This window comes from Halichoerus grypus, chromosome 4, assembly GCF_964656455.1.
Source record: "Halichoerus grypus chromosome 4, mHalGry1.hap1.1, whole genome shotgun sequence".
Classification (NCBI taxonomy): domain Eukaryota; kingdom Metazoa; phylum Chordata; class Mammalia; order Carnivora; family Phocidae; genus Halichoerus; species Halichoerus grypus.
The window spans coordinates 52,948,373-52,975,862 of record NC_135715.1 but is presented as its reverse complement, the minus strand read 5'-3'; the positions used below and the strand labels follow the sequence as shown (position 1 = coordinate 52,975,862).

The 27,490-nt window shown below is 39.6% G+C and overlaps 1 protein-coding gene across 4 annotated transcripts in view; it reads left to right on the top strand.

Annotated features, from left to right (window-relative positions):
* The window catches only part of EPSTI1 (epithelial stromal interaction 1), an 87,051-nt gene that overhangs the window by 21,267 nt on the left and 38,294 nt on the right, over positions 1–27,490 (top strand). For all 4 annotated transcript variants that reach the window (XM_078070320.1, XM_078070319.1, XM_078070321.1 and 1 more), the window contains 3 exons: positions 1,828–1,901; positions 2,560–2,643; positions 13,173–13,246. In XM_078070320.1, the coding sequence (XP_077926446.1) occupies positions 1,828–1,901; positions 2,560–2,643; positions 13,173–13,246 (232 nt within the window). The remainder of the gene's footprint in view (positions 1–1,827; positions 1,902–2,559; positions 2,644–13,172; positions 13,247–27,490) is intronic.

Below are 27,490 nucleotides of genomic sequence, written 5' to 3'. Positions count from 1 at the left end.
CCAGGTAGACATCTTTGTAGGGCTCCATTATTCCTCCAGGTGGCCCACATGGGCAACTCCTTTAAGATGGCTTTAGATTGGTGTTCTCTTTCATGACATCCCAGATTGGGAGCATAGGAGACACTTATGCATCCTTTCTTCCCCCAAACTCTGGGAGTACAGACTCTTTGCCATGCAGCCACCTCTTCTTGATGACCTGAGTAGCCACCTAATAGCAGCCAGGTGCGTGTAGGCTTTGACTTTTCTAGGTACAGGTCCACTAGGTACTTCAGTCTCTTGGGGACGAAGATTGCGTTCTCCAAGTGATTTTCATTAAACCTCTTTTGCTCATCTTGACGTGACTATTCCTCCTTCCCCAAATACACAGAGAAAATGGAATCCACAAAGACCTCTTCCCTCTGATTTCTACCTTCCTTTGACCTATCCAACCTCTTTTATAGGCTGAAGGCGGTTGCTAGTTAAGGTTCCCCAAACTGTTTTTCAGTTCCCCCTCGCAGATCCTGCTGAGGGAGCCGGGCCCCTCACTTTAGAATTTTCAGCAGTTGGTGCCTATTATCTTGGGACCTTAGCCAATATGAGCACGAGTCTCATTGTAGCTTTCTGTTAATGATGTATCTAGGAATGGTCAAGGTTCTATGCATGGGAAGAGGCTGGGGGTAAAAAAGAAAAGTCTAGAATGCATTAAACTTTGAGAAGAGTTTTGAACAAAACCTTCAAATTCGTAGGCATCTGACTTTCTTTATTTCTATTAATTCTCAACTCCTCCCCTATTCCTCTACCCTTTAGAATATTGGAATAGTTCCCGGAGATGCCGACGGTGGCTGTAACAGTAGATAAAAGCTTCAGTAGCCCTCAGTGTTTCTTTCCCATTCCCCAATTCCCCACAACAGAGACTGAAGAGCCCGAACCAAATAGGTCTTACATATCTTTTGGGACTCAGAAATGTCTCTATGGTATTTTTATCAGTTCAATTACAAAAACTACAGTGAATGCAAATTGTTTTAATGCTTCTTCTGTGAGAATGAATCTTGCAGAGAACTGACACTTTTAGTGACCAAAGCACCAGAGAATTATTTCAAAGGAATTTTTATAATACACATACCAAGCTTACATAAACACTGAGAAATCCCTAAGCAGCAATTCTTAGATGATGGTCAAGCTGCAAGGATTTCTGTCCCCAAATTATTAGAGGTTTAGGAGAGAACATGCAGATAATCTAACATCCGTATTTTTCTCTTGAATACCTAAAGAAAGGATAATAAATAGTATGGATTGACAATCAGTTACTAACTAAAATAGACCCATTGTAATTTTAAAAAACTGGGTTATAAAGGCTATGTATTTGTCCGGTGGCAAGACTCCTGAGGATTTCCTGCACTTTGCTACTGGAATATGAGGCAGTAGAGTCCAAAGAAGAAAAACAAAGCATCACTGATCATCATCCTTAGTAGGTTAAGGGATGGTTGTACTCAAGTAGGAGGAATGTTCTAGAATTTCTAAGACAGGCAGTATTATTATTTAGCATGGACCTTCAGGTGTAATTTCAGTCTAAGTAAAGACTTGAATACCTACATAACTGAAAACCTTAGTGGGATTGTCCTCTTCTTTCAGGAATATGGCACCATATTCTGTCCAGCTCTGTTTCTCTTTTAAGAAATTACCATTCTCTAGTGTCTTAGCAAGAAAACTGGTTATATCCTTATTTCCAGGGATATGAAAATGTTAAAGAAATTCACAGTGTAGACTTATCATGTATTAATTAGTCTTTGAAGGCTGACATTTCAGCTTAATATTCATGTTTCACATTTGTGACTTTTTTTTCCATAGGTGGAAGCCAATCAGAGGCTGAAGTCAGGCAGAAACAACAACTCCAACTGATGCAATCTAAATACCAGCAAAAGGTCAGATTCCATCTTTTTTAGTTTAATTTTGGCAAGGAATTTGAGTACCAGCACTTTCAATAACCATGGAATAATACAGTAACTTTACCAAAAACATAAAACCTTTAAATCGATTGCAAAAGGAGACTCTCACAATCAAAGAAATTAGGAAGTGAGAAGTGAAGAGACAGATATCTAGAATTCTTATCCAAGGCGTATGTATCAATCAGGAGGACCCTTGATAAAGGGATTTATTGTTTATAGCTTAACTCTACCATGTTTTGAATGTTTTATTCCAAGAACATGGATTTGTTCACCTAATGCCTGTCATGAAAGTAGTAGAGGAAGATTTAAGATGCCAGTGACTTTTTTTTTAAATAATGAACTCTATGAATTTTATAATAAGGAAATATTATCTGTTCTTTCTCTCCCTGCAACCTGGGCAGGGGGTGGGAAGACAGAGACCAAGGAAAAAACACAAGAGATTAATTTCACGGGCAGGGGATGCAGCCTGACCATCCTCTGTGATCTAAGTAGCTGGAAGTGCCAACCTATAATCATGGTGAGGTGTAGCACAAACAATACTGTAATTTGCCTTTCATCATAATTTTGTGTTCCAGAAGTTCAGACTGAAAAATAGTAACTGTGTTTTGTCCTCTGTAATTTCAATACAATTCAGCTAAAAAGAGAAGAATCTGTAAGAATCAGGAAGGAAGCGGAAGAAGCCAAAATGCAAAAAATGAAGGCAATTCAGAGAGAGAAGGTAAGACGGCAGAAAGGATGATGAGCTGCCGTTTACGGAAGGCTTACTGCGTGCCAGGTTCTCTTCTCCACACTGCCCATGCACAAATTCATTTAATTCTCACAATAACCTCACGAGTATATGTTATTCTTATTACCTAAGTTTACAAATGAGGAAACTGGCAGAGAGGATAGATAACTTGCCCAAGGGCTCATGGCCAGTAAACAGAAGAAGTAGGATTCAAATCCAGGCAGACTGGCCTCCAAGCTAGAGTTCTGAGTGACCACACCGTCTCACCTCCCAGGCAAGCGATCCAAGTGGGGGCTATGTATTTAACCAGAAGGCAAAGTAGTTAGTAACGATAACATTCGGGGCACTGCCGTGTTTATATCCAAATATTGAATTTTCTGGGATGAGTGTACAATAGGTGAACATACCTCTCTTCCTGGTAAAAGAAAAAGTGTGCATTTGCATTTCAGTATTACTGATAGGATCTATGCAAAATCTCAAAGCGAAAGTGATGTTTTTCATTTTGATAACTCTTTCTGGGGCTTGGCCAAAAAAATCTCTTAAAAATGCTTTTCTGCTACAGAAGAAGGAAGAATGTAGTGTTGTTCTATTCCCACCTCTCCTTCCTCCTCCCATTCTCCACAAAGTCCTAAGCTGTAGTAGGTTTTAAGTACTGGAGGTATGGGGGGGCGCCTGGGTGGCTCAGTCGTTAAGCGTCTGCCTTCGGCTCAGGTCATGATCTCAGGGTCCTGGGATCGAGCCCCGCATCAGGCTCCCTGCTCAGTGGGAAGCCTGCTTCTCCCTCTCCCACTCCCCCTGCTGTGTTCCCTCTCTCACTGTCTCTCTCTGTCAAATAAATAAATAAAATCTTTTTTTTAAAGATTTTTTTTTTATTTATTTATTTGAGAGAGAGAATGAGATACAGAGAGCATGGGAGGGGGGAGGGTCAGAAGGAGAAGCAGACTCCCCGCTGAGCAGGGAGCCCGATGCGGGACTCGATCCCGGGACTCCAGGATCATGACCTGAGCCGAAGGCAGTCGCTTAACCAACTGAGCCACCCAGGCGCCCTAAATAAATAAAATCTTTAAAGAAGAAAAAAAAGTACTGGAGGTATGGGGACGTTGGCTCATGATCCTCACCACTGAGCATGGCACTTGCTGCAAGTATAAGTCATGGAAACACCGTTCCTATTCTTGCTGTCTGCCTGCCTGTCTGTTTGCCTCTTTCTCTCTCCCTCCTTCCCTTTCTTTCTTTTTTTCTTTTAAAGACTGAGTATTGGTCAAAATTTAAGCCTGGTTACCGAGCAATAGATTTTTTTTTTTTAATTTTTTTATTGTTATGTTAATCCCCATACATTACATCATTAGTTTTTGATGTAGTGTTCCATGATTCATTGTTTGTGCATAACACCCAGTGCTCCATGCAGAACGTGCCCTCTTTAATACCCATCACCAGGCTAACCCATCCTCCCACCCCCTCCCCTCTAGAACCCTCAGTTTGTTTTTCAGAGTCCATCGTCTCTCACGGTTCTTCTCCCCCTCCGATTTCCCCCCCTTCATTCTTCCCCTCCTGCTACCGAGCAATAGATATTTTTACCAGTTGGAGTTAATGAAGCCAAAATGTGATGGCTTATAAAACACATGCGAGTATATGAGTCTTTTCTGCTGTCCACCTGGCTGGTGAGCAGACCGTCTTTCTTATAAGGTATTTGGTTATGTTGTATGATCTTGGGCAGCTCCCCACCATGCCCCTAAACTAAGCCCCACCTCCTCCTCTTCTCTCGTGGCTGGGAGCATTTGTAGATGGAGATGTGGGCTCTGGCGTGGAGATAAGACTGGACTTCTACATGAGGAACTCTAATGAAATGCTGAAGGTGTAAGACAGAAGAGTATAAGAACTTTTGCTTGCAAAATTTGATTTGGCAGTCTGTTTCCAATTGATCAGCTACTACACCTTCACTGAAGAGATTTTTATTACAATAATTCATTTTTAACCTTTAAAACATTTTTTGTTTGTTTGTTTTTCTACTTCTCTATTCCCTATCCTTTTTCACCCAACTCCCCCCTTTCATTTCTTTTTCTTCAAAGGAATGCTCACACTTTGGTCTTGTGATTGTAGAGAAGGTGTCCCATTTACATAGTCAGTCTGCATTTCAGGGGGAATTAAGAAGATCATCCAGCCATCACCAGGAATTGAATTAAGAGGCTTGCAGATCCTGAAGAATTACTGTGTTGCAACTTCTCCTTCTAAAAGCCATGCATTAGTGGTCATTTAATACCCATAATTGGCTGGCTTATGGGTTATTTATAGCTCATTTCTTCCCCGGGGTCAAATAATGTACACTATTCAGAAATGCTGGTGGCTGAAGTGGCTTTCTTTCACGTTGAGTAAAAGCAACATTTTTCTCCTTCCAAGTTGTACCGTAGCACTAGATGTATCGCAATCATTAACTACAGAAATCTTAATTGGGTTGGCTTTTCTAATGTGATAACTGTAATGATTATTGGTATAATTTTGTCCCAAAGTGAAAGATGGGGAGAGAACGTTGATATGTTGATCCTTCCCATTCAAAATGTGTTCCTTGAAGCAGCAACATTGGCATCACTTGTTAGAAATGCAGAATCTTGGGGCGCCTGGGTGGCTCAGTCGTTAAGTGTCTGCCTTCAGCTCAGGTCATGATCCCAGGGTCCTGGGATCAAGCCCTGCTTCAGGCTCCCTGCTCAGCGGAAAGCCTGCTTCTCTTTCTCCCTCTGCTGCTCCCCCCTTGCTTGTGTGCTTGCTCTCTCTCTCTGTCAGATAAATAAATAAAATCTTTAAAAAAAAAAAGAAAGAAATGCAGAATCTTGAGACCCCACCTGAGACCTTTTGAACCAGGACCTGCATTTTAATAAGCTCCCCAGTTGATTCTTAGTGCATAGAAAAGTTGAGGAGCATTAATGTAAGCTACTGAACAAAATAAGGAGCAGCCTGCCCCTGGTCCTTCCATAGACTTGATTTCTCTGGTTAATTGCCCTGTGCTGCCACCAGGACCTAGCTCTTCCTGTTGGATACACATCTGTGGCTTTTCCTACTAAATGTGAGCCTATTTAGTAGCTTGTGTCAGATAAAAGAAAAATGGATGTTAGCCATCTAGAAATGGCATACTTCACATTGCCAGTGTGGAAATGGCCAAGGGAAGCAATAATGGCGATGCTTATGGAGCATTTATTCTTTAAAATGCACAGCAAACACCCATATGGACAGCAGCCTGCAAAATACCATCCTCCTCTCCAGGCAAATGGCTACTGTCCAGGAACTCTGGGTCAAGTAGAAACCAAGCAGCCTATTGCCACCTGAGAGTCCCTAGCTTGGCCTCTGGTCTTAACCCCCCCTGCCCTTCAGTTCTCCCTCTCCCAGGCGGGGTCACCATGGAACACGGGGTCTCTAATTGGTCACCACCTGTGTGTGAGTGAGGGGAGAGTAAACTATATTCCCTGCTAGCACATGTGAGTGGTCTTTGATTTTTAATAAGCACAAGGGTGTGAAAGGTAGCCAGCTCTTTAGCATCTGGTCATGTCAATGGGTTCAGGGAGAGTTAGTCCTATAGGTGAAGGGGAAATTTGTAAAGGGCACTTGGATACTCCAATCAAACTTTTATTTCTAGGGTATGTTGATGTTATGTGTTCTTCCCCTGGTGTGTACTAGAGCTCCTGGACTTCATCTTGGTAACTTGAAACTGACCATTGTGGGAATATTTTCACCACAGAAATCAGTAAATGCTACAAGTCAACCTTCCCCTCCTCCTCTTTGTTAGAGCTGGTTGCTAAGTTTATCAGCACACCACTGCTTTAGCCCTAAGTGAAAGAGGGCCTCCCTCACCTTCCCCTACCACACACATTCCAAAGCCAAGCCTCTGAGGGCTAAGAAGGGCAAAGATTTCGTGAAGTATCTGGCATATTATATGTCTGATGCTTATTGATATAAAACTAGATTATAACCCATGTAGTAGGCAGAATAATGCCCCATTCCCTGCCCCTCCACATTCTAATCCCTGGAACCTAGGAATATATTATGTTACCTGGCAAAGGGTTGGGGGGGGATTACATTTGCAGGTGGAATTAAGGTTGCTAATCAGCTTACCTTCAAATAGAGAACCTGCATTATCCAGGTGGCTCCAATGTAATCAAACTGAAAGAGGGAGGCGGGAGATTGAGAGCTGAAGAGGTGGCAGCAGGAGAAAGATCCACCTGCCAGTGTTGGCTTTAAGATGGAGGAAGGGGCCATGAGCCTAGGAATGGAGGTGGCCTCTAGAAGCTGGAAAAGGCAAGGAAAGATTCTCCCCTGGAGCCTCCAGAAGAAAAGTAGTCCTTCTGACACCTTGATTTTAACCCAATGACCCCGTCTTGGACTTCCGACCTCCAGAGCTGTAAGATTATTAGAGTAAACTTGCATTGTTTGAAGCCACTAAGTTTTGGCGATTTGTTACAGCAACAATAGGAAATTAATACAACTCATGTGGTTTTATGATAATGTATTCGCTTCTCTTTCTGGAAATCTATAAGACAGAGAAAATATCCCTAAACTATTAGAACATCAGAGTGAAAGAAAATCGTTAAACAAAGGCAGCGTACCAGGTGTAAGTACTTTCTTTGCCAACTGGAACTTGCAGGATAAGTACACAGGTTTTCATAAATCCTCACAACAAGGCCTTTGCCTGAATTTTGTGCTGTGGGAGTAAACCTCCACCATGATTTTCCCTCATAATTACATTGATGGATTAGGTAATAATTTGATTTTTTTCTCCCCCAGGCTTTCATAATACCCACACACTTGAAACATGAAAATCTTCCAATTCCATGTTAAAAACCCTCCCTACCTCCTGGATTCCTCTTCTTCTGCCTTTGATCTACTTATGTTTGAAATGATATTACACAGTGGTATATAGTTTATAAATAATTTCATTTAATACTCAGAACATTTGTGGTCTTATAACCTCAGAAAGGGCAGGAAACCAGCCAGAGATCTGGGTGGTATCTGATGACTCTCCTTCTTCTTTCTAGTAAACTATAAAGTCATAAAGCTGAGAGTTATTTGGAGCACTGGAGGTCACCATTTTTTATGCAGATGCTGAGAAGCATTGTTAGTTTTAAAGTTTTTTTTTAAGATTTTATTTATTTGAGAGAGAGAGAACGAGCAGGGGGAGAAGGAGAAGCAGGTTCCCTGCTGAGCAGGGAGCCCGATGCGGGGCTCAATCCCAGGACCCTGGGATCATGACCTGAGCTGAAGGCAGACGCTTAACCGACTGAGCCACCCCGGTGACCCTGTTAGTTTTAATGCTATAAAGTGAAGTAGGAACTAACCAGTAGAAAATAAGGTATGCATATTAGATGCAGAGATGCTAACGTATACATATTTTTTTAAGGAATCACATTTGTTACTTATTTCTAGGAAGCAAGTAGTAGCAAAGGCTAACAGTTTAAGACAGATTACAGAGTAAAACCACATTGAGGTACTTACTGCAATATTGTTTTTATAAACTAGGAGAAATGTCCATTTCCTTATCTGTAAAATGGGTATAATAAGAATATAATGGAACGGAAGGCTTAAAGGATACAATATGTGGAAAGCCCTTAGTACAATGCCTAGCATATAGTAATCACTGACTTGGGGTGCCCTAACCTAATTAATTATAGATGTAGAGAAGTGCTTTAACACTATCTCATTTGACTTTGTTGTTTCAAGATGGTGCGTGGAAGGCAAAGAATTATTTTACATGTGAATTAGTTCAATTATTTCATTTTTACTAAACCAACATGAATGAGGTTGCTCGAGAAAGCAAACACACATGCTTTTCTGGGTTTTCTTTTTTTGCTCCACCAGATTTGTGGGCTTCCCTCTCAGCTGGGTCTCTAACAATGCCTACCCTGTGGCGCTCCACTCTGTAGGCTTGGCCCACCTCTAATTACCAAGATCTTCCTCCTCTCACTTTCTTCTTCTCCTCTTCTTTCACTTTCAGCTTATGATCTCCTCTCTCACCTTCTGGGAAATAAAGTCCATCAGGCCATAGGGACCTTTATTTTTCTGTTTCTGTACTCTTCCTTTGCTGTTTCTACCCCCACCCCATCTCAGAAGGAATAAAGTGCTTTTCTTTGTTGCTACGATGGATTCTTCTACTTGTGTTTATTATCTCCTCTTCCCTCCCATCTCCTCAGGAACCTTGCTGCTCCATCAGTTAAGCCCCCTTTTTTCTTGTTACTTTCCTGTCCCCCAACCCCCAACCCCTCTGTTTCTTGGGACATAATCCTACTCAGTTCTCTTAAAAACAAAGGGTCTCTCTCTGTTCTGGTTTGCTTTCAACTCCTCCCTGCCAAGTGTCATGGCCCAACTGCTTGAAAGCCTTTCCACCACATTTGGTTCCCAAATGCCAGTCTGTGGACCGACTTCTAGCAATCACCTAAACCAAAGGATCTCTTGCTTTTAAAAATGTCCCTTAGGTGATGCTGAGTACAGCTGGCTTAGGGACCTGCCTTCTTTGAGTTCTCATCTCTATTTGTTCCTTGGTGGGCTGAGTTTGATTTCTGTCTCTAGTACCCCACTGGTACTGATCTAGCTAAGAGCACCAAAGGTGCTCTTAATTTAAAAAACCTAATGGAGACTCTAATTTCTAATTTATTTAAACTCTTTGTAATATTGTAACTATTAAGTACTCTGTCCTTCAAATTCCACCTCTCTGGATTTCCAGATCCTCCCCTCACCCCACATGTTTTTCTATTATTGATGTTCTATCTAGGTCCTATCTGTTGGTCTCTCATCCCTGTACCTATCCAACCACAGTCTTGGGTGAAAGTCCTCACATTTCCACATTTAAGGGTTAGTTATTGCTTGTGCTGGTGATTTCTGAAATCTGTATCTCTAGCCCATATTCCTGAATCCCAGAACCACGCATTCTACTGTATGCTTGATATTTCTCTCTAGATGTGCCACAAGTAGATCTCAAATCCAGTAGGTTCAAAACCAAACTTCTGTTCATTCTGATGCTCTTAATGGCCATCCTCTTGTACTATTCCCCCTTGCCTCACTCATCCTTCATTGATATAGTCTACCTCCTATTATTTCTTTTTTCCCCTCTATTATTTCTGTTCCCTGCATTTTTCTAGAGTTTGCCCATCCTTCTCTGTCCCCGTTGCCTTAATTTAGGACTCATAATTTATGGCCTGGATTATTGTGAGAATCACTCCATTGGTTTTTATATTTGTGGCCCTTCCTGCAGTTTATTCTCCACATTGCTTTCAGAGTGAGCTGCTTACTGTCCTGCTTAAAATAACATAATGGCTCATCATTGCCTTTAATGAAGTCCAAACTCCTTTACTTGGCATATAAATTCCTCTCTAACCACCGTTTCCCATTTCTTCAACCTTATCTTCACTACAAACACATTTCAATTTATCCATGAGCTTCTCAGAGTTCCCTAAACAGGCTTATTCTCTCATGTCTTTGTTTACTGAAAATATTGTAAGTTATGGGAATATCCCTTTCCTATAGGTCCCAACTATAGCCCATCATTGCCTTTGTGCAAATTAGAAGCAGATTCTTCATGCAGGCAGTCAGTTCTGTGGGTGCTCAGGTTGGTGACTGATAGTACTTTTGTGGGACATAGAAAAAGATACCTGTGCTGTGCTGAGACACCCCGTGCTGGGATATAGGGCTTGGTGAGCTGAATGCCAGCCCTCTTTTAGCCTCCCCAACCCCTTTCCTGGCCCCCCTGAGTAGTGAGCAACCTGTGTAATGGAGTGAAGTAGCCCTGCTCCCATCAGCTCCTCCTCCTGGAAAACTTGCTAAGATTGATCTCTGTCTCGAATTTAGACCACGGTTCTTATCCTTTAATTTGGTCATCAGCCCCTTGGTGCATCTGAAGAAAGCTATGGATGAACCCACTCTCTGTAAAAATGAGCATCCTCTTAACATAGAGTTTACTCACGAACCCAAGGTTAGAAACCACATTCTGAATGTTAATCAACTTGGCTCCTGTGCCCAGGATGGGGTCTGCCACTTAGTGGACACTAGATTAATGTTTGTGGAACTGTTGAAAGCACTACTTTATGCTTTTTCTCTGGTCATATTGTTTGCAAACCTCTATCCCCCCACATATTTTATACACTGCCATCATTTCTTTCTTGTCTGTGTTCCCAGCTAGCCTCTGAAATTTTCCAGAGGAGGCACTGCTCTGTTCATATCTGTATTCTCAGCATCTAACATAGTACCAAGCTTATAATAGGCATTTGATAAATGTTTGAACAAATGAGATTCAGTAATATTAAATGATTTGCTTAAGGTTACTCAGTGGTGGTGGATCTGGAGCTGGTTACATAATTTTTTCTTTTAGAACCCATGCTCTTAGATATTTTAATTAATTAATTAATTAGAGTGTGTGTGCATGTGCAAGCAGGGTGGGGACAGGCAGAGGGAGAGAGAGAATCTTAAGCAAATTCGACACCCAGCACGGTGCCCCACGCTCAGTCTCGTGACCCTGAGATCATGACCTAAGCCGAAACCAAGAGTTGAACACCAACAAACTGAGCCACCCAGGTGCTCCTAGACATTTTACATTTATATATATATATATATATATATATATATGTAAAGTATGGTTGGATGACTCCTTAATTCTCTGTTATATGGAAAGAAATAAATAGTATGACTAAATGTAAGTATTCAGATTAGCATAATAAACAGCTTCTACATTGATAGGTATTGAATATAATTTCTTAAATACTCTGGTATTTTGCAAAATACTTCTCCATCGACTTCTGAGGGATAAACAGATCTTTTTGTACAGAATTTAGCTACTGAGTAACTGTTTTCATGAGTTGAATTCAATGATAATCTATTAGTGAAGATATCAAAACTGGGTTTCCAATTTTTGACCTTGCTAAAGGAACCCAGCCCTGGTCTCCAGATGCTTGTGTGGTTTTCTCGCTATTTTCAAAGTAGCATTCCTTACAGTGGTTTAATGAATCCCTACTGCTTGCTTGCTGTCTTTTACTGCCCCCTACTTTTTTCCAGAGATGTAGGGCCTCATCACAATTGATCATGTTGGCCTCATGAATCAGGATTTTGTTTTTCTAGGTTGAGAGCCTGTTGATTTGGTTTCACAATTCTCTATTAGTTTACTTCCTAGAACTTATTTCATGAATAATCCAATTGCTTTGTATTATAATTGATTCCTTTTGTAATAAACCTCCTTTGTTTTTTTCTGAAACTGAAACCTCCATTTTACTTTACTTTTTTTTTTTTTTTAAAGATTTTATTTACTTATTTGACAGAGAGAGAGAGAGAGAGTGAGTGCACTCGTGCACACACAAGCAGGGGGAAGCGGCAGGCAGAGGGAGAAGCAGGCTCCCCGCTGAGCAGAGAGCCTGATGCGGGGCTCGATCCCAACTCTGGGATCATGACCTGAGCCGAAGGCAGACGCCCACCTGACCGAGCCACCCAGGCGCCCCTCCATTTTACTTTTCAAAACGGGACTAGTAAGTGGTTCTGTGTGAATGAAGACTTCCATGGAAATGAACAACATGAACAGTTTTTCCCCTTCTTCAAAAGATGAAGCCAAACTTATGTCAGGGTTTAGAAGTAATGATTTCCATTATTCCCTTTTCACAGGTCTTCCTGCTAGGCAAATCCAGTTCTTTCATTAAAGCAAACCCAGCTGCTTGCTGTCTCCCTTGGATTCATTTAAAACTTCAAGTCTCCCCTGTGTTGTAGCACTTGTTTTAACTCCACATTAAATTTGTTTTCTAGGAACTTCACTTGTTTTTCATAGGCAAGTTTAAAAAAAAAAATGTTATGTCATAGTGAACAAAAAGCTCCAGGGTTATTTAAGTTGGATTAAAATATGCCAGAGCCTTGGTGACAGTAATATCAAATATGAAGTCCTTTGTTTCTAGGTTCGCCAAACAACTAATTAAAAAAACTTTTCCATTCCATTTTTTATGACATCTGCTGTTCAGTCTCTCAACAGCTTTAAGTATCTGATTCTAAATCAGGAGGGAGTTGAGTCGGCTTATTGAAAATCTTTTTCTGAATGCTTTAATGGAATGTGGGTGGGATATCTATCTATCTATCTATATATATAGATATATATATGTATATACAAACACACACACATATATATAATTTTTTATGAACTACTTAACCATTTCTTATAATTTTCATTCAACATACTTGGTGTGGAAATTTCATATTTCCCTTAAACCATCTTGAAAACACTTCTTAAAATATAAATGTTGCCATCATTTGAACTACAGAATAAAAATGTGAATACTGATTCTGTGATTATACCAATCAAGTTGGGAGAGGGGAGCCACGGCAGGAATCTGGGGCTCCTGGCTTTCAGTAAACAGTACCCATGGGTTGAGAGGGCACATCTTGGAAGCCCTGCTAGGTACCATCTTGGACTACTGGGGCCACTTGAACTTAAGGATTTTGGACCTTGGTTAACTTTAACACCATGATTCTGCTTAAAGCTTCCCTAATAGGTGGCATTTTGATATTTGCAATTTCAGAGCAATAAACTAGAGGAGAAAAAAAAACTTCAAGAAAGCCTCAGAAGAGAAGCATTTAGAGAGCACCGGCAATAGTAAGTTTGTATCTTCAGAACTTTGTACCTTTATAGGCATATTGTTCATCTGCTTTTAAGTTCTAGGTGCTGGTAACTGTTTAAGACCTCTGGTATTGGATTATTGGCTGTTACATTAATTATGTAATTAAACTCTGTCATTATGTAAGTGAGGTTCTGAGGTTCACAGAGTATTCTTTAGTAGTTAATCGATTTGAAATAATACTGCTAAATTTGAGAAATTCCCCATTCTAAATAACTAGGAGGGCTGATTCTTTGGTGATCCAAGGTACTTCTGATAATGTCGACTTTCAAAACACTGATATAAAGAAGATGATATTTGAAAAGAAGTACCCAAGCAGAACTGACTAGGGGTTTATCTAATGCACTGGGGACTAGTCACACTTGTATTTTTGTAGACAAAAATTGAGGAATAATTTAGCAATTACTGGCAAAATTCCCAGTTGGTGGTCATCCACCAAGGTACTTTTTCTAGTAGGACTTGTGAATATCAGCAGCTAATATGTATAGGGCAACTACTATGTGCTATATTGTAGGTAATCTACTCTGTTATACAGGCTTTAAAGATAAGCTCCTGTCCTAACTCTAAGTAGCTAGATTACCTGCAAGCTGCTTAAAAGAATAGAAAAAGCCCAAAACCATATTTTTAATTATAACTTAGGAATATATATATATAAAATACATAACCTAGAAATTAACCTAGGTTAATTCCAAATGTGGTAGAATTAAAACCAAGCATATCTGGATTCAAAGTCCTAGCTCCATTTCCCAACTGTGACCTTGGACAGAGTATGAAACCTCATTTTTTTTTTTTTTAAATAGGGATGACAGTATCTCTCCCATAGGCCATTTGTAAGGATTAAATAAAATATTTCACATAAATGGCATGTAAGTGCCTGAATTTTATGGAAATGGAACTGTGTACAGGTGTCTTTGTTGAGTGGATCAGACAACTTCTGTTTTGTAGTGACTATGATGTAGAGATTATTCTGGTCCCACCCAGAACTGGCAATTGGCCTCCACTTTCGGGTGGATTGTTATCTGACTCCCTCCTCTTCTCTCTTCCCGTCGTTATACCTCATTTTCAGAATTTAAGATCATTCTCTTATTGGGGTGAGCATATGTGACACCCTAAAGTATCTTGCGTCCTCTGGTTTTCTCATTCCATGGCAATTATCCTGCCTCTATCCTAAGCAGCTCTTTCTTGCTTTAAGTCTCCGAGGGAGGAGTGGGAAGGAGTTTCTCAATGCTTTACTTTGCCTCTTAGCAAGTGAGGTACTTGGTTGTCTTCTGCTACCTAGGCCAGAAAAATGGGAGATGGAATGGGTTGGGTAGAAGTGCCAATGAGTGACATTATCTTTCTTAAGTTAAAATAGACGTTGCCCTCATTTGAGTCATAGAATCCATAGGCTGTTTTTCCCTGCTGTTCTTCTAAGACTGGTATGGGGCTGAGGGAGCTGGTGGGAATCTAAGGAGAAGCAGTCTTAGAGAGAGAGATGGCAGGAGAGAGGCAGTAGATCAAGGGTGTTAATATATTATTGCCTTTCTGTTCATTGGTATAGGATGGATGAAAGTATTTCTAGGCCAGCCAGAGGAGTTGAAGGAGACAAGGGGATGTGCCATGGGGGTAGTAGTAGGCTAGAGAGACAATAAAGACAAATGTATTTATCCTGTGTCATTCTAGGTTCACTGGAAAAGGAAAGAGCTGCTTACCAATGAAGGGTCTTAGGTATAGGACTAGGAGTTTGAACAAGCCCATTTACTGGAGCCTTTTAAGCATGGTAAGGTGAAGGATGAGAGATTCTCAGAATCTAAAGGACATGGGAGGTTATGTCACCCACGCGCCTTTCTTTCATAGTCTCCAGCTTCTTGAGTTGTGTTTTACTAAATACTAGAGATCAATCACCCTTTTTCTCTGAAAGAAAAAAAAAAAGAGTTTTACCCTCAACCACCTCCTATACCATCAGTGGAGATGAATTCAATTACACGCACATTTCACTCTTGCTCTTTCTTCTACTTATCATGAAAGTCCCAGTTAACCAGGAAAAAGGAGTTGACTAAAAATGAGAAGTATCTCAAATTGATTTTTAAAGTCTATTGAGGAACATAAAATATATGTGAGTTTTTTTAAAGATTATTTTGTTTTGAACTACTTTTGAAATTAAAAGACTAATAGCTCATGAAATGAATGATCATTATATAGCTAGAAATATGAAAGGGACTTCTTGGAAAACATGGATCCTCGGCATAACAAGCCTCTATCATACCTTCTTATAATTGGTTTATGATTCAAAAATTGTCTAGGGGAGCTGTTAGAATTCTAATTGCACAACGATTTCACCAGACCAGCCAGCCTATTCCACATTCCCCAATGCTCCCTTCCTCCACCAAAAGAATTCGATTCTCCTGAAGCTGTCAAACCAAGCAACACAAAATAGAAACACGAGTAAGAAATTCTTTCAAACTAGTCAATACCTCATGTCCTTGCTAGTTTCAGCATGCTGTGAAATGTGGTTCAAATAGCAGACCAGGAATGGTGTTTTGTTTTTGTTTTTTTTTTTTGTACAGAAGTGCATCCATGGACTTGAGCAGACTGTAAATCCAAGCTGCTGGAGAAAAAGCTCATGATAGCGTCCTGGGGCACCACCATGAGAATCTTAATGTGCTCTTTCTTAACACCTTATTCCTGACTTCGTTCATTTGCTTCTGATTATTTTTAGTGTTGTCAATTATTTAGCTAACAGGCAGAAAACTAGGCTTTTATTGACATCCAAAGGGACTCTCCTGAGTGTAATAATGAAGGCAGTTTATTGAATGCCTGTGAGGTTGCTTTCTAATTGTACGCATTAATCTGCCCATGCAAGCTGGCTGGAAATACACAAGCAGATTGTGTGTGCAGATGGAGCACACAGGATGGCTTTTATGAAAAGACCTCTGGAATGTACTTCTGCAGTACTGTCTTTTCCTTAAAAATCGAATGACTGTGACTATTTCAATTGGCAGCTGAGAGCAGACCAGATTAATGGTGCATTAAGTCTGCTACTCTGGCTGGGGACAGATTCATTTCACAATTTAGAATTAGTTCTAGGATTCTTGAGCATGAAAGCAGAGGGTAGAAATAGGCCTCTGACCCTGGTGTAGTTTTCACCATTATTTTTACTCTCTCTACTTACTTATAAAAAGTGAAATGTGGCACTTTTCAGGATGGCCTTTTCTATTAATATTACTGGTGGATTTGGGCATTTGAAATAATAATTAATAAACCTTTGACTGTGCTTTTTAAAAAAAAAATCAAAGGGAGGATGTTGGGATTTAGGTGATTTAAAACACTTGAGTAAAATCTCAGCATTTAGAATTTTGAATGGTAGCTTATTTTGAGGGTTGTAGTCATCTTTCTAATAATGTCTTTTGGATAGATGGAGAGATAGGTTTGAATTCTGAGCCTATTTAATCGGTGGTGGGGGCTCACGTAGGATGGGAGAAAACGGATGCGTTTCTTCCTACCAAGATCTAAATCTTGCCTAGAGTAGGTGAAAGAAAAATTGAGGAAGTGTGTGTGCTTCCTCTGATTTTCAACATATATGAATGCCATCCTCTTCCAGGTCGGACACTGAGTTGGTACCACAGTTAAGCTTACTATAGGGTCCGTGGGCTTTTGTGATCTCTCTGGGCTGTACTCTATTCCTAGATACTGTTTCTAATATTTCTAGGGGAGAAGGGGCTCAATTCTTGAAACCCCAGTTCAAAAAGCTCTTGGAACCATGTTCATTCCAAAACAGGACCTTCCTGTTCCTAAAGTGCCAAGCACCACCTTGAGCTCAGCCTTTCGGTTGCAAGGTTGGGAAGTTTACTTCGTTTCTACCATCAGAGCCATGCATCTCTTTTATTTCCATTTAAATAATAGTATGATTAGTTCCTCGGAGGCACATCTTCATCTATTTTAGTTTCCTAGAGTGGAGGACCCAGGCAGGTCTGCTGAATATGCACACTTAGGCCCCAAGTTTGCCTTCTAATATGCTCACAAAACTTCTAATGCTCTTCATGGGAGCTTCCAAAAGACACTTAAGGGCTAAATCGATCCCTTATCCATATGGTAGGATTAAATCCAACTTCACATTTTATAATCCAAGTAAGGTGAATCCAAAGTCATCCTATTCATAACTTTCTATCTTATGCTAATGAAGTGAACTTATAGATAGAAAAATCCCCATTTTGTTCAGAATAAGACTGAATATTTTATGGGAAATCTGATCTGGGAGAATCCCTGCCTAGTGAATATTAAATCGTGCTGATGGTTAAGACCATATCAAAATCTCTACCCACTATTGATTCTTCCTGCAGATGTCTTGGTGCACGTTAACTCATTTTCATTCCCGCTGCTACCACCTTCATGTAGGTATTTATCACATGCCACCTGCATTATGGCTTCTGTCTCCTTGTCGTCCCCTGTACTACTGGAATGGCTTCATTACCATCTTTGCCCACTGTCTTTTTCTTCTGGTTGCCTTACATGTTTTGTCGATTTCATTTTCTAAAGCACAACTTTAATCATGTCTCTACCCTATTCTAAAACCAATTCAATTCAATTATTTCCCATTTTTTATTAGATGAATTCCAAACTCCTTAACCATACCGTGGGGGAACTGTGGCCACCTTGGTAAGAAGATATCAGACCATGCTAGGATTTGGGTCTGTGTCAGGTGATTGCAGGAGGCTTTGAGGAAGCAGGGCTTTGTTCTGGGTTGAATGGAGGCAGGAGTGATTGTGATTAGGTATCTTAATCTTTTTTTTTTTTTTAAAGATTTTTATTCATTTATTTAACAGAGAGAGAGAGCACAAGCAGGGGGAGCAGGAGAAGGAGAGGGAGAAGCAGGCTCCCCGCTGAGCAAGGAGCTCGGTGTAGGACTCGATCCCAGGACCCTGGGATCATGACCTGAGCCGAAGGCAGATGCGTAACCATCTGAGCCACCCAGGCGCCCCTAGGTATCTTAATCTTATCTGAAAGGAGGGAAGACCTGAGTGATTAATTGTAATGGTAATGTAATTAATAAAGAAGTGGCAGTCACACAAATTAGCTAGGAATTGGGGGTATTTGGTCACTTTGGCTTAGACGAGGTTCTTGTATCTTTGTTCAGACATGTTAACGAGTGGTCTTCTTTTTGTCAGGATCCATCACAGTCACAGGGTGACCTCTTTTGACGTTGATACTGTGTGAAATTGCTTCCAACAGGAGAACACCAAGGCCTAGCTCTGAGTGCCAGGCCAGCTCCTGGATGTCAGGGCCAGCATCTAGCCTTCTCAATACGTAATTAATAATTGGTGAAAGATGAAAGTTGACTAGTGTCTTATTTATAAACTAGTTTACTTAATTATCTTATCATTGGAAGCTGGTCCTGTCAAGTGTTCTCTTCTTGTGAGGGCAGATCTGGGGTCAGACTACTTGGGCTCAAGCTATAATCCGTCTGCTCACTAGCTGAGCATTATTTAACTCCTTGAGCCTCTGTTTCCTCGTGGAGAGCATGGGGTGGGACTAGTAAAAGTTGCTAACTCAAAAGAAGATTAATCAATATAATCCATGTAAGACATCCAGTATTGTGTTTGGAGGGAGAAACTAAACAAAGTCTAAAGTAACTGCAAATGACAGCACAAGAAGAAGTATGAGAGGGACCAGCTGATTCTGGCCTTTGTTCCCAAGAATAGACCCTAAGAATGTCTTTTTGACACATAAGATTTACTAAGGCTATGGGGCCCAGAAAGCGGTTCTGGTAAATATACGGTACCTGGGGGCATATGTGGCCCACCCCCCTCTTGGAGACAGGCTACCTGCTGAGCCAACTTTGTGACTTCCGTGTGAGTTCTAAGATCCTTACTGAAAAAAATTACCACAAAATGAACTCTGGTCAAACAAATAATCCAAGAAAAAGGAAGAGAGAAGATATCAGAATAATTGTGAACAAAGAAGATAGTGACATTTATAGTCAAGTATATGATGGATATTATCTTCTTTTTTTAATTAAGAATCAGCATGATCAAATTAATATCAAGAGGATTTTAGTGCTAGAAAAGGCACAAGGAAGAGAGGGAGATAGGAAGTAACATAAGCATTTTTTTCTTTGCATGAGGAAAGGCTTGTGAATTCTTCATATTGATAGAAGACTAAGTGATACGTGTTTTATGTGTTTAATTATATGTACAAATAGGATAGGATATAGGATAGGATATATAACAGGATTATAAGATACATAACAGGATATGTAGGCTATATAACATAAAAACCTTAGGAGAAAAAAATACAACACTGAAATACAATGAATACAATGAAAATTTGATCATTACAACAGAAGGCAGAAAGGAGGGTGGAAGTTTTATAAACAAGTCAGCAGTGGGGCGCCTGGGTGGCTCAGTCATTAAGCGTCTGCCTTCGGCTCAGGTCATGATCCCGGGGTCCTGGGATCGAGCCTGGCATCAGGTTCCCTGTTCTGCGGGAAGCCTGCTTCTCCCTCTCCCACTCCGCCTGCTTGTGTTCCCTCTCTGGCTGTCTCTCTCTCTGTTAAATAAATAAAATCTTAAAAAAAAAAAATGCAGGAAGCAGCACCAGATATCTGCTGACAACAGCATCAGCTAGCGGTTCTGAGAGGCAGAGGCACTTTCTTCACCTTTTGGTGCGCCTGGGTGGCTCAGTTGGTTAAGCGTCTGCCTTTGGCTCAGGTCATGATCTCAGGGTCGTGGGATCGAGCCCCCTGTCGGGCTCTGCTCAACGGGGAGCCTGCTTCTCCCTCTGCCTGCTTATGCTCTCTCTCTCTCTGTCAAATAAATTAAATCTTAAGTCAGCAATCACAGAAAAGGTATATAGGCCAAATCTCCTTATTAAAAGAAATGCTCTTGGATCACATAAAAAGATGAAACTCTAGCTATACGCTACTACAAGAGACGCTGCAAAACAAAGGAGTTGAAAGTAAAGGCATGGAAAATATAACCATAAATGCTAACAAAAGAAGGCAGATTAATTAATATCACTATTAGTAGGAGACAGAATTGAATTCAAGGTGAAAACCATTCAACAGGATAAAGGTCTTTTCTAGAGATAAAATATGTAACCCAAAAGATAATGTGAATTATAAATATCAATTTGAAACCTATAAAGCAAACTGCTTAAGTCTGTAATATAGATAATGGGTTTGTCAAATTTTCCTTTTAATTTAGCTAATTTTCCGTTGAAATGAATACATCAAGTGAACAAAAAAATAAATATAAGGAATAGAAGATTTGAATAACAATGGCTTAGTATGATTATATAGACAGTTATAAAGTGTTGTACCTAGTTTATGAAAATACGTATTCTTGGGGTGCCTGGATGGCTCAGTTGATTAAGTGTCTGACTCTTGATTTCAGCTCAGGTCTTGATCTCAGAGTCATGAGTTCAAGCCCCATGTTAGGCTCCACACTGGGCACGGAGTCTATTTAAAAAAAAAAAAAAAAATATATATATATATATATATGTATGTGTATGTATATATATATATATATATATTCTTTACAAATATTGACGTAACTACAATTGGCCCTGACTAAGGTTTCAAAGTTTCTCAGAAAATCCCCCAAATACTCCCAAATCCTACAAAGCCAACATTCCTAAGAAAAATCTAATAATGTTAGAAATTAAGCAATAAGAAGCTTTAACATCTATTCACTTAATTTTTTTTTTTTATTTTTTTGAAGATTTTATTTATTTATTTATTTATTTAAGAGAGAGAGACAGCGAGAGAGGGAACACAAGCAGGGGAAGTGGGAGAGGGAGAAACAGGCTTCCCGTGGAGCAGGGAGCCCGATGCGGGGCTCGATCCCAGGACCCTGAGATCATGACCTGAGCTGAAGGCAGATGTTTAATGACTGAGCCACCCAGGCGCCCTTAATTTTTTTTTTTTCTAATCACTTCTCTAAATGACTGTTATGGTACAAATTGAAACCAAAACTCAAATTATAAATTATTTAGGGATAAAAGAATACAAATTCTAAAGTATTTCATGTTAAAATCTACAGAATATGGCTACAAAATTATTTAGAAAATGTAGAGTTTTAAAAGCATTTAGTAAAAATGGAAATAAAAAACCAAAGCATTTTATTAATATAGTATTATAACCATAAAATAAATACAAAGATATGGAAGAGATGGGAGGATAATAACAGAAATTTTTTTTTTTTTTAGTAAGGTAGAAAAGGAATTTATCATCTGTAAATTAACCCCAAAACTGGAGTCTTTAAACTTCTGATAAAATTTCAGACAAATTTTGAACTTGTCTGATTTTATTTTATTTTATTTAAAGATTTTATTTATTTATTTGACACAGAGAGAGAGATAGAGAGCACAAGCAGGGGGAGCGGCAGGCAGAGGGAGAGGGAGAAGCAGGCTCCCCGCTGAGCAAGGAGCCCAACGTGGGGCTCAATCCCAGGACCCTGGGATCATGACCTGAGCCGAAGGCAGCCACTTAACTGACTGAGCCACCCAGGTGCCCCAGAACTTGTCTGATTTTAAAAGAAAAAACAAAAACAAAAACAAAAAAACCTGCAAGGACAAGAAAGGAAGTATAACCAAAATTCTGGAAGAGCAAAATACTATGTCCTACTTCTAATTGTTAAATGAGGAAATCTGGGTGAAAAAAAGTATTTCCAGGGAAAATATATACAGTTAGACTTAATGCCTGAATAGAATAAAAACTATAAATGGAAGAGAAAATGTAGTTTGACTTTTACCTACAAAAGTCCCTAGGCCCAGCTGGGTCTTTTCCAGTGAGTTCTACTAAACCTTCAAGGAAGGTATTAGATTTTGTTTGAAATTCTAGGAAGAAAGCCAGCTTCCCCAGTGAAGTCTGGAACAGGATGATGAGAGTGCTTATTATTACTGACCTGCAACTAGAGACCGTTTCTATTTCTAACAAAGAAATTAAGAGCCTACATATTGGCTCTTTAGAAAGGGGTAAGTGTCTCTGATTGTCCGTCTAAAACATCCCAAAGGGATCAACTAAAAAATTATTAGAACTGGTACAAATAGTTCAACTAACATGAATCGATCTAAATGCAAACATTTGTCTTTCTTAAAAACCATCAAAAGCCCACTATAAAATATAATTGAAAGAAAAATCCCATATAAAATAATCATCCACAATGTAAATCATGTGGTTATAAGTCTAATAAATAGACCCCACATAAATGAAATACCTAAAAGAAGATGAACATAAATATACACCATTTACTATAAGAGGAAAAAATCAATATTATAAAGATATTTCTCCTGAACAGGCCTTTTGTGGAATTTGATAAAGTTTAAAGAGAAAATACTAAAAAAGTAGATAAACTTAAAAATGAAAAATTGAAGGGACTTGGGAGAGGCTTAATGTACCAGGTATCATATATGTAATATAAAAGTATGATAGTAATAAAGTGTTATTGGCATTGTAATAAATAAATCTATTCAATGAAAGAGAGAATTTACAAGTAGGCCCATGAATATATGGGCATTTAGTATTTAGGACTTCAGCTATTGATAAAAGTATCCTTTCAAATCAGTATCAAAAAGACAGTTTGACAAACTGTATTGAACCCACAAAATTAGAATGTAATGAATGTTTTTAGAAATTATAAGTCATGTGCACAACTCAGAAGCTATAAGGAAAAGTACAGACTACAGAAAAAATTTATGATAGGAGACACAGTGAACAACACTACAAGTGAGTCTAGGAGAAAATATTTGCCTCAAGAGTAATGGACAAAGGATTAGTTTCACAAAGAACTCTACAAAGTAATAAGAAAAAGACAACTCTAGAAAAACTGGCAAAGCACTCTACCAGGTTACTAGGTTCTAGGTATGTATTATGAATAAAACGAATATAGCCCCATAACCAAATGTGGAAATTCAGATAATAAACAAGCTAACCAAGAAATATATAGGATAACAGACTATAATTCCTGTGGGAGAACATAGTGGTGAAGATAGCAATCTCTACCAGTGATCAAGAATACTGGGCCTGGGAGGGAGAATCTCCTTAGCATGATCAGGAAGACCTGAATCTCTGAGAAAATGATATTTGAACTGCAGATGAAAGCATGAGAAAGAATGACCTCTGCTGAGAACCAGGAGAGAAGGTCCTAGGCTGAGGGATCAGCACACAGTGTATTCAATAACCTGAAAGGAAGCTGGTATATTGGGATTGAAGTGGGGAATGAGAGATCTTGAATTTGCCCAGATAGGCAGGAGCCAGACAGATCATGCAGGCCATGGCGCAGAATCTGGATTTTATTTTAACTAGAGGGGGCAAGCCTTCAGAAGCTTTTTTATTCTTTTTAAGAAGTGATTACCATTTGCTGTGTCAAGAATAGATTCGAGGAGGCAAGAATGGAAATGGAGAAGCTAGAGACAACATTACTGCCGGAGTCCAGGTAGGAGTTGGTGTTGGCTCAGTTTAGAGTGACGTCAGTGTTCGTGAATTTCAAGTGAAGCCAATTGACCCCACCACTCCTCCATCCTCCTCCATGTCTACCATCCCCAAACACCTGATATATTATTTTTCCCCAAGTTTAATTCACTTGCTCTGGTACACATGCAGATGGTTGACTTTATCTGAGAAAGAGGAGGGAGAGAATTAAAGGCATTTGTAAAGGAAAGTTTGTAAAAATGGACTGTGGACTCTAAGCTGCCCCATAAGTAAAGATGGGTGGGAACTGATGGTGAGAAAGGAGGAAACAAGGGTTTGGAAATCTCAAAGAGGCTAGAAAATTATTATAGTGAGGATGTTTGTGCAAAGAACATGGAATGACAGAAAGTTCTGTCCAAGAGTGAGATCTGTCATTTCATATGTTGGAGGGAGGATATTTGTTAATGATGATAAAATCTAGGGTAGGACTCGAGGAGTGTTGCTGAGGCAGAATGAAGAGCTACTGGAGATGAGGAAATAAAAAAACAAACAACAACAACAACAAAAAACCCCCCAAAACCAGAGCCTAGGGGCTGGATGGAAGGCAGGGAGGAGATCAAGGACTTCCATGTCACTGACACTAGTTGAGATAAGGAGGAAGGCTAGTCGTAATGAATGAGAGCTGGTTGACCAGATGGTTTGGAGTGTAGCAGTAGCAAAGAGGGGAAGAACTTAGGGTATACTGATGTCAGGAGCACTACAGGAACAGACATTCTTTTTTGTAAGTGATGGGGGGAGAAGTAATGGTCTGCAGTAGCACGGGGAGCAAAGAAGATGCCTGTGTCACCACTAGGCACTGAGGACAATGTAGTATGAGAAATAAAATACCTCCATTTAGGGAACTTGGAGGAAAGCACTGTCTTTAAGATACAGTCTTGGTTTCAGGTAAGGAAGAGATCTGAGGGAGATTTTTTTTTTTCTTTTGAAATAATTTTCAGTTTAGAGAAAGTCACAAAAATAGTACAGTGTTTTGCAGTAAGATCTTCTCCTACCTTCCCCTAATGTTAATATCTTATATAAACATAGTACAATTATCAAACTAGGAAATTAACATTGATGTAACACTACAAACTACAGGCTTTATCAGAATTTCACCAGTTTCTCTCCAATGTTCTTTTTCTATTTTAGGATCTGATTCAGGATCACATAATATAATTAGTGGTCATGACTATTTCGTTTCCTCCAATCTGTGACAGTGCCTCATTTTTGCCTTATGTTTCATGACCTTGACACTTTCAGTCAGTACTGGTTAGTTACTTTGTAGAATGTACCTCATATGTGGATTTATCTGATGTTTTCTTATGATCAGATTGAGGTTTTAATTTTCAGAATACTAAGAAGTGATGCTGTGTCCTCAGAGCATCATATCAGAGGATACATGATGTTGATGTCCTCCTTATTGCTGATGTTAACTCTCATTACTTGGTTGTGGTAATCTCCACTGTAAAGTTATTTTCTTCCCTTTGTAATTGGGGGAGATACTTTAGGGCTATTCTAATATCCGGTTACCCTCAAATTTTTCCCTGCTGATTTAGCTCTGAGTGCTTACAAATGTATGAATGGATTTTGTTCACATCCACTTACACGAAACGAACTCAGGCACGGTATCTGTTTAGTTTATCTGATAACCCATATTGCTAAGCACAAAGCAGAGACTAAAGAAATATCTGTTGCCTGCACAAATGCATGTGTAAATGTAAGAATGATTACTTGCTCACCTAACCTTCACGGTGGGGAAGTTCAGGTTTGTGAAGCTATTGTGAAACACAGGAAGAATGTCCTGTTAGGTAGTACTCATATAGAAGGGCTCCTAAGACACACTGAGGTTTTGTTTTCAAATGAGTGTTATAACATGATTTAATCTTAAGTCAGGATCACATGGACCTAAGAGAATTATGCATATTAAATATCCATCTGTACAACTATAATAGTTCTCAAAATCAACAGGGCTGCTTTTGAGAAACGTAGATTCTCAGATCCTACTCCAGGTATGCTGAATTAGAAAGTCCAAGTCTTGAGTACAGTCATTTCCAAGAAGCACCATAGATGATTCTCATGGTTCCAGCCTCACACAGGTCTTCCTATTGGCATTTTGGAAATTATTGTTCAAAGGAACCTAGAATGGCATGTGTAAAGCTTTTCCCCAGTATGCACCACAATGGTGTGTATGCTTTTTGTCTTTTTGAGAAACATTTCAAAATCACAGAAAATATGTATCAACCACTAAAGTCATACCTAAGATTTTGCTTACATGTGGTTCATTTTTTAAAATTTTTTTATTGTTACGTTAATCCCCATACATTACATCATTAGTTTTAGGTATAGTGTTCCATGATTCATTGTTTGTGCATAACACCCAGTGCTCCATGCAGAACGTGCCCTCCACATGTGGTTCATTTTTAAAAAGAAATTTAAATGGCATGGAGATGAATGAACCCTTTCACTGTTTCCCCCATCCCTCTGTCATTCTCCTAGCAGTAACAGCTGTTCTGGGATGTAACATTTGTCAGTGCCCTTCAGCCAAAGACCACCAGGGATACACCGGTAGTTGAACGTGCTGGGTTTATTACTTGTTGCAGATAAAGAAAACACACCATAAGAAATGGAGGGATAGCTCAGTAAGGCTGCTAGGAATAACTGATTAGGATTTAGGTTTTGGTTGGGTAATTTTGGGAAGGGTCTAAAGAAGCAGGGGATTGCTCTGGATTATGTGTTGTCAGCATGTGGGGACAATTCTATGTTTGGCTGTCTCAATAAATCTTACCCATAGGAAGGACAGCCTAGATGAATATAAAGCTGTAATTGGTAAGGAAGTCGCCATTCATTTAGCAAGATGGGGGATATTTGGTAATTTGTGAGATGTACTTATGTGAAGTGGATGCTCTGTGGGATCATTTATGTCCATTAGTAGAACAACATGGCTTAGTCAGATTAGTTTGTAATAACATTGAGGTGTAGATGTGTCAGAACAGTTCCCAGATGCCTTGGGCTGCTTTTCTTTTTCTCATCATGTACATTTTTCCAATTTTATTACATATATATGAAACCACACAACCCCCTCTACTCATATATTCAGACTGTTGTTTGTGTCCTTCAGATATTTTGATCACTGTATCATACTTTCACAACTCTCCTCCTCCCCCCACTGGATACTGTTTTTTGGAATTGAACCATATTGATTCTTGATGTAGATCTAGTTCATTTCCTTCTTCCTTTCCATTCTCATCTCCCCCACCCCTGTCCCACCCCCAGCTCCCTCTATCTTCCTTCTCTCTATCTCTGAGACTCTTACAAATGGTGCTGGATTAAATGACCCTGTTCAGGTGTCTTTAAATACCTATGCAAGAGTTTCTCTAGAGTAGGCACCTAGACATGATACATATATTCAACTCTACTAAGTATTGTCAAATACTCTCTGAAGCGGTAACATCAATTTTCCCTTCCATTAGCAATTTATAAAGGGACCAGTTTTGCAAGACACCCTCCCTAGCATCTGGAAGGTTATCATACTTTTTTATACACTGGGCCTAGGTAGCTTCTAGAACTGACAGGAAGACAAAGCTCAAGGATGAACAGATTCTTCCCCTTTCCCACCTTCCCCTCCCCCGACGAAGGTTCTGAAATACCTAAGCTGCCTAGCTGAATCCTTGAGAATCCTTTTTTTCTCTTCTTCCTCAACTCTTCTTGGCTACCTCTTATAGTTTTGGAATTGATCACCTGAATGGAGAAATGATTCTCTTGTATATATTTCTTTGTGTTGTGTTATGAGGGTACA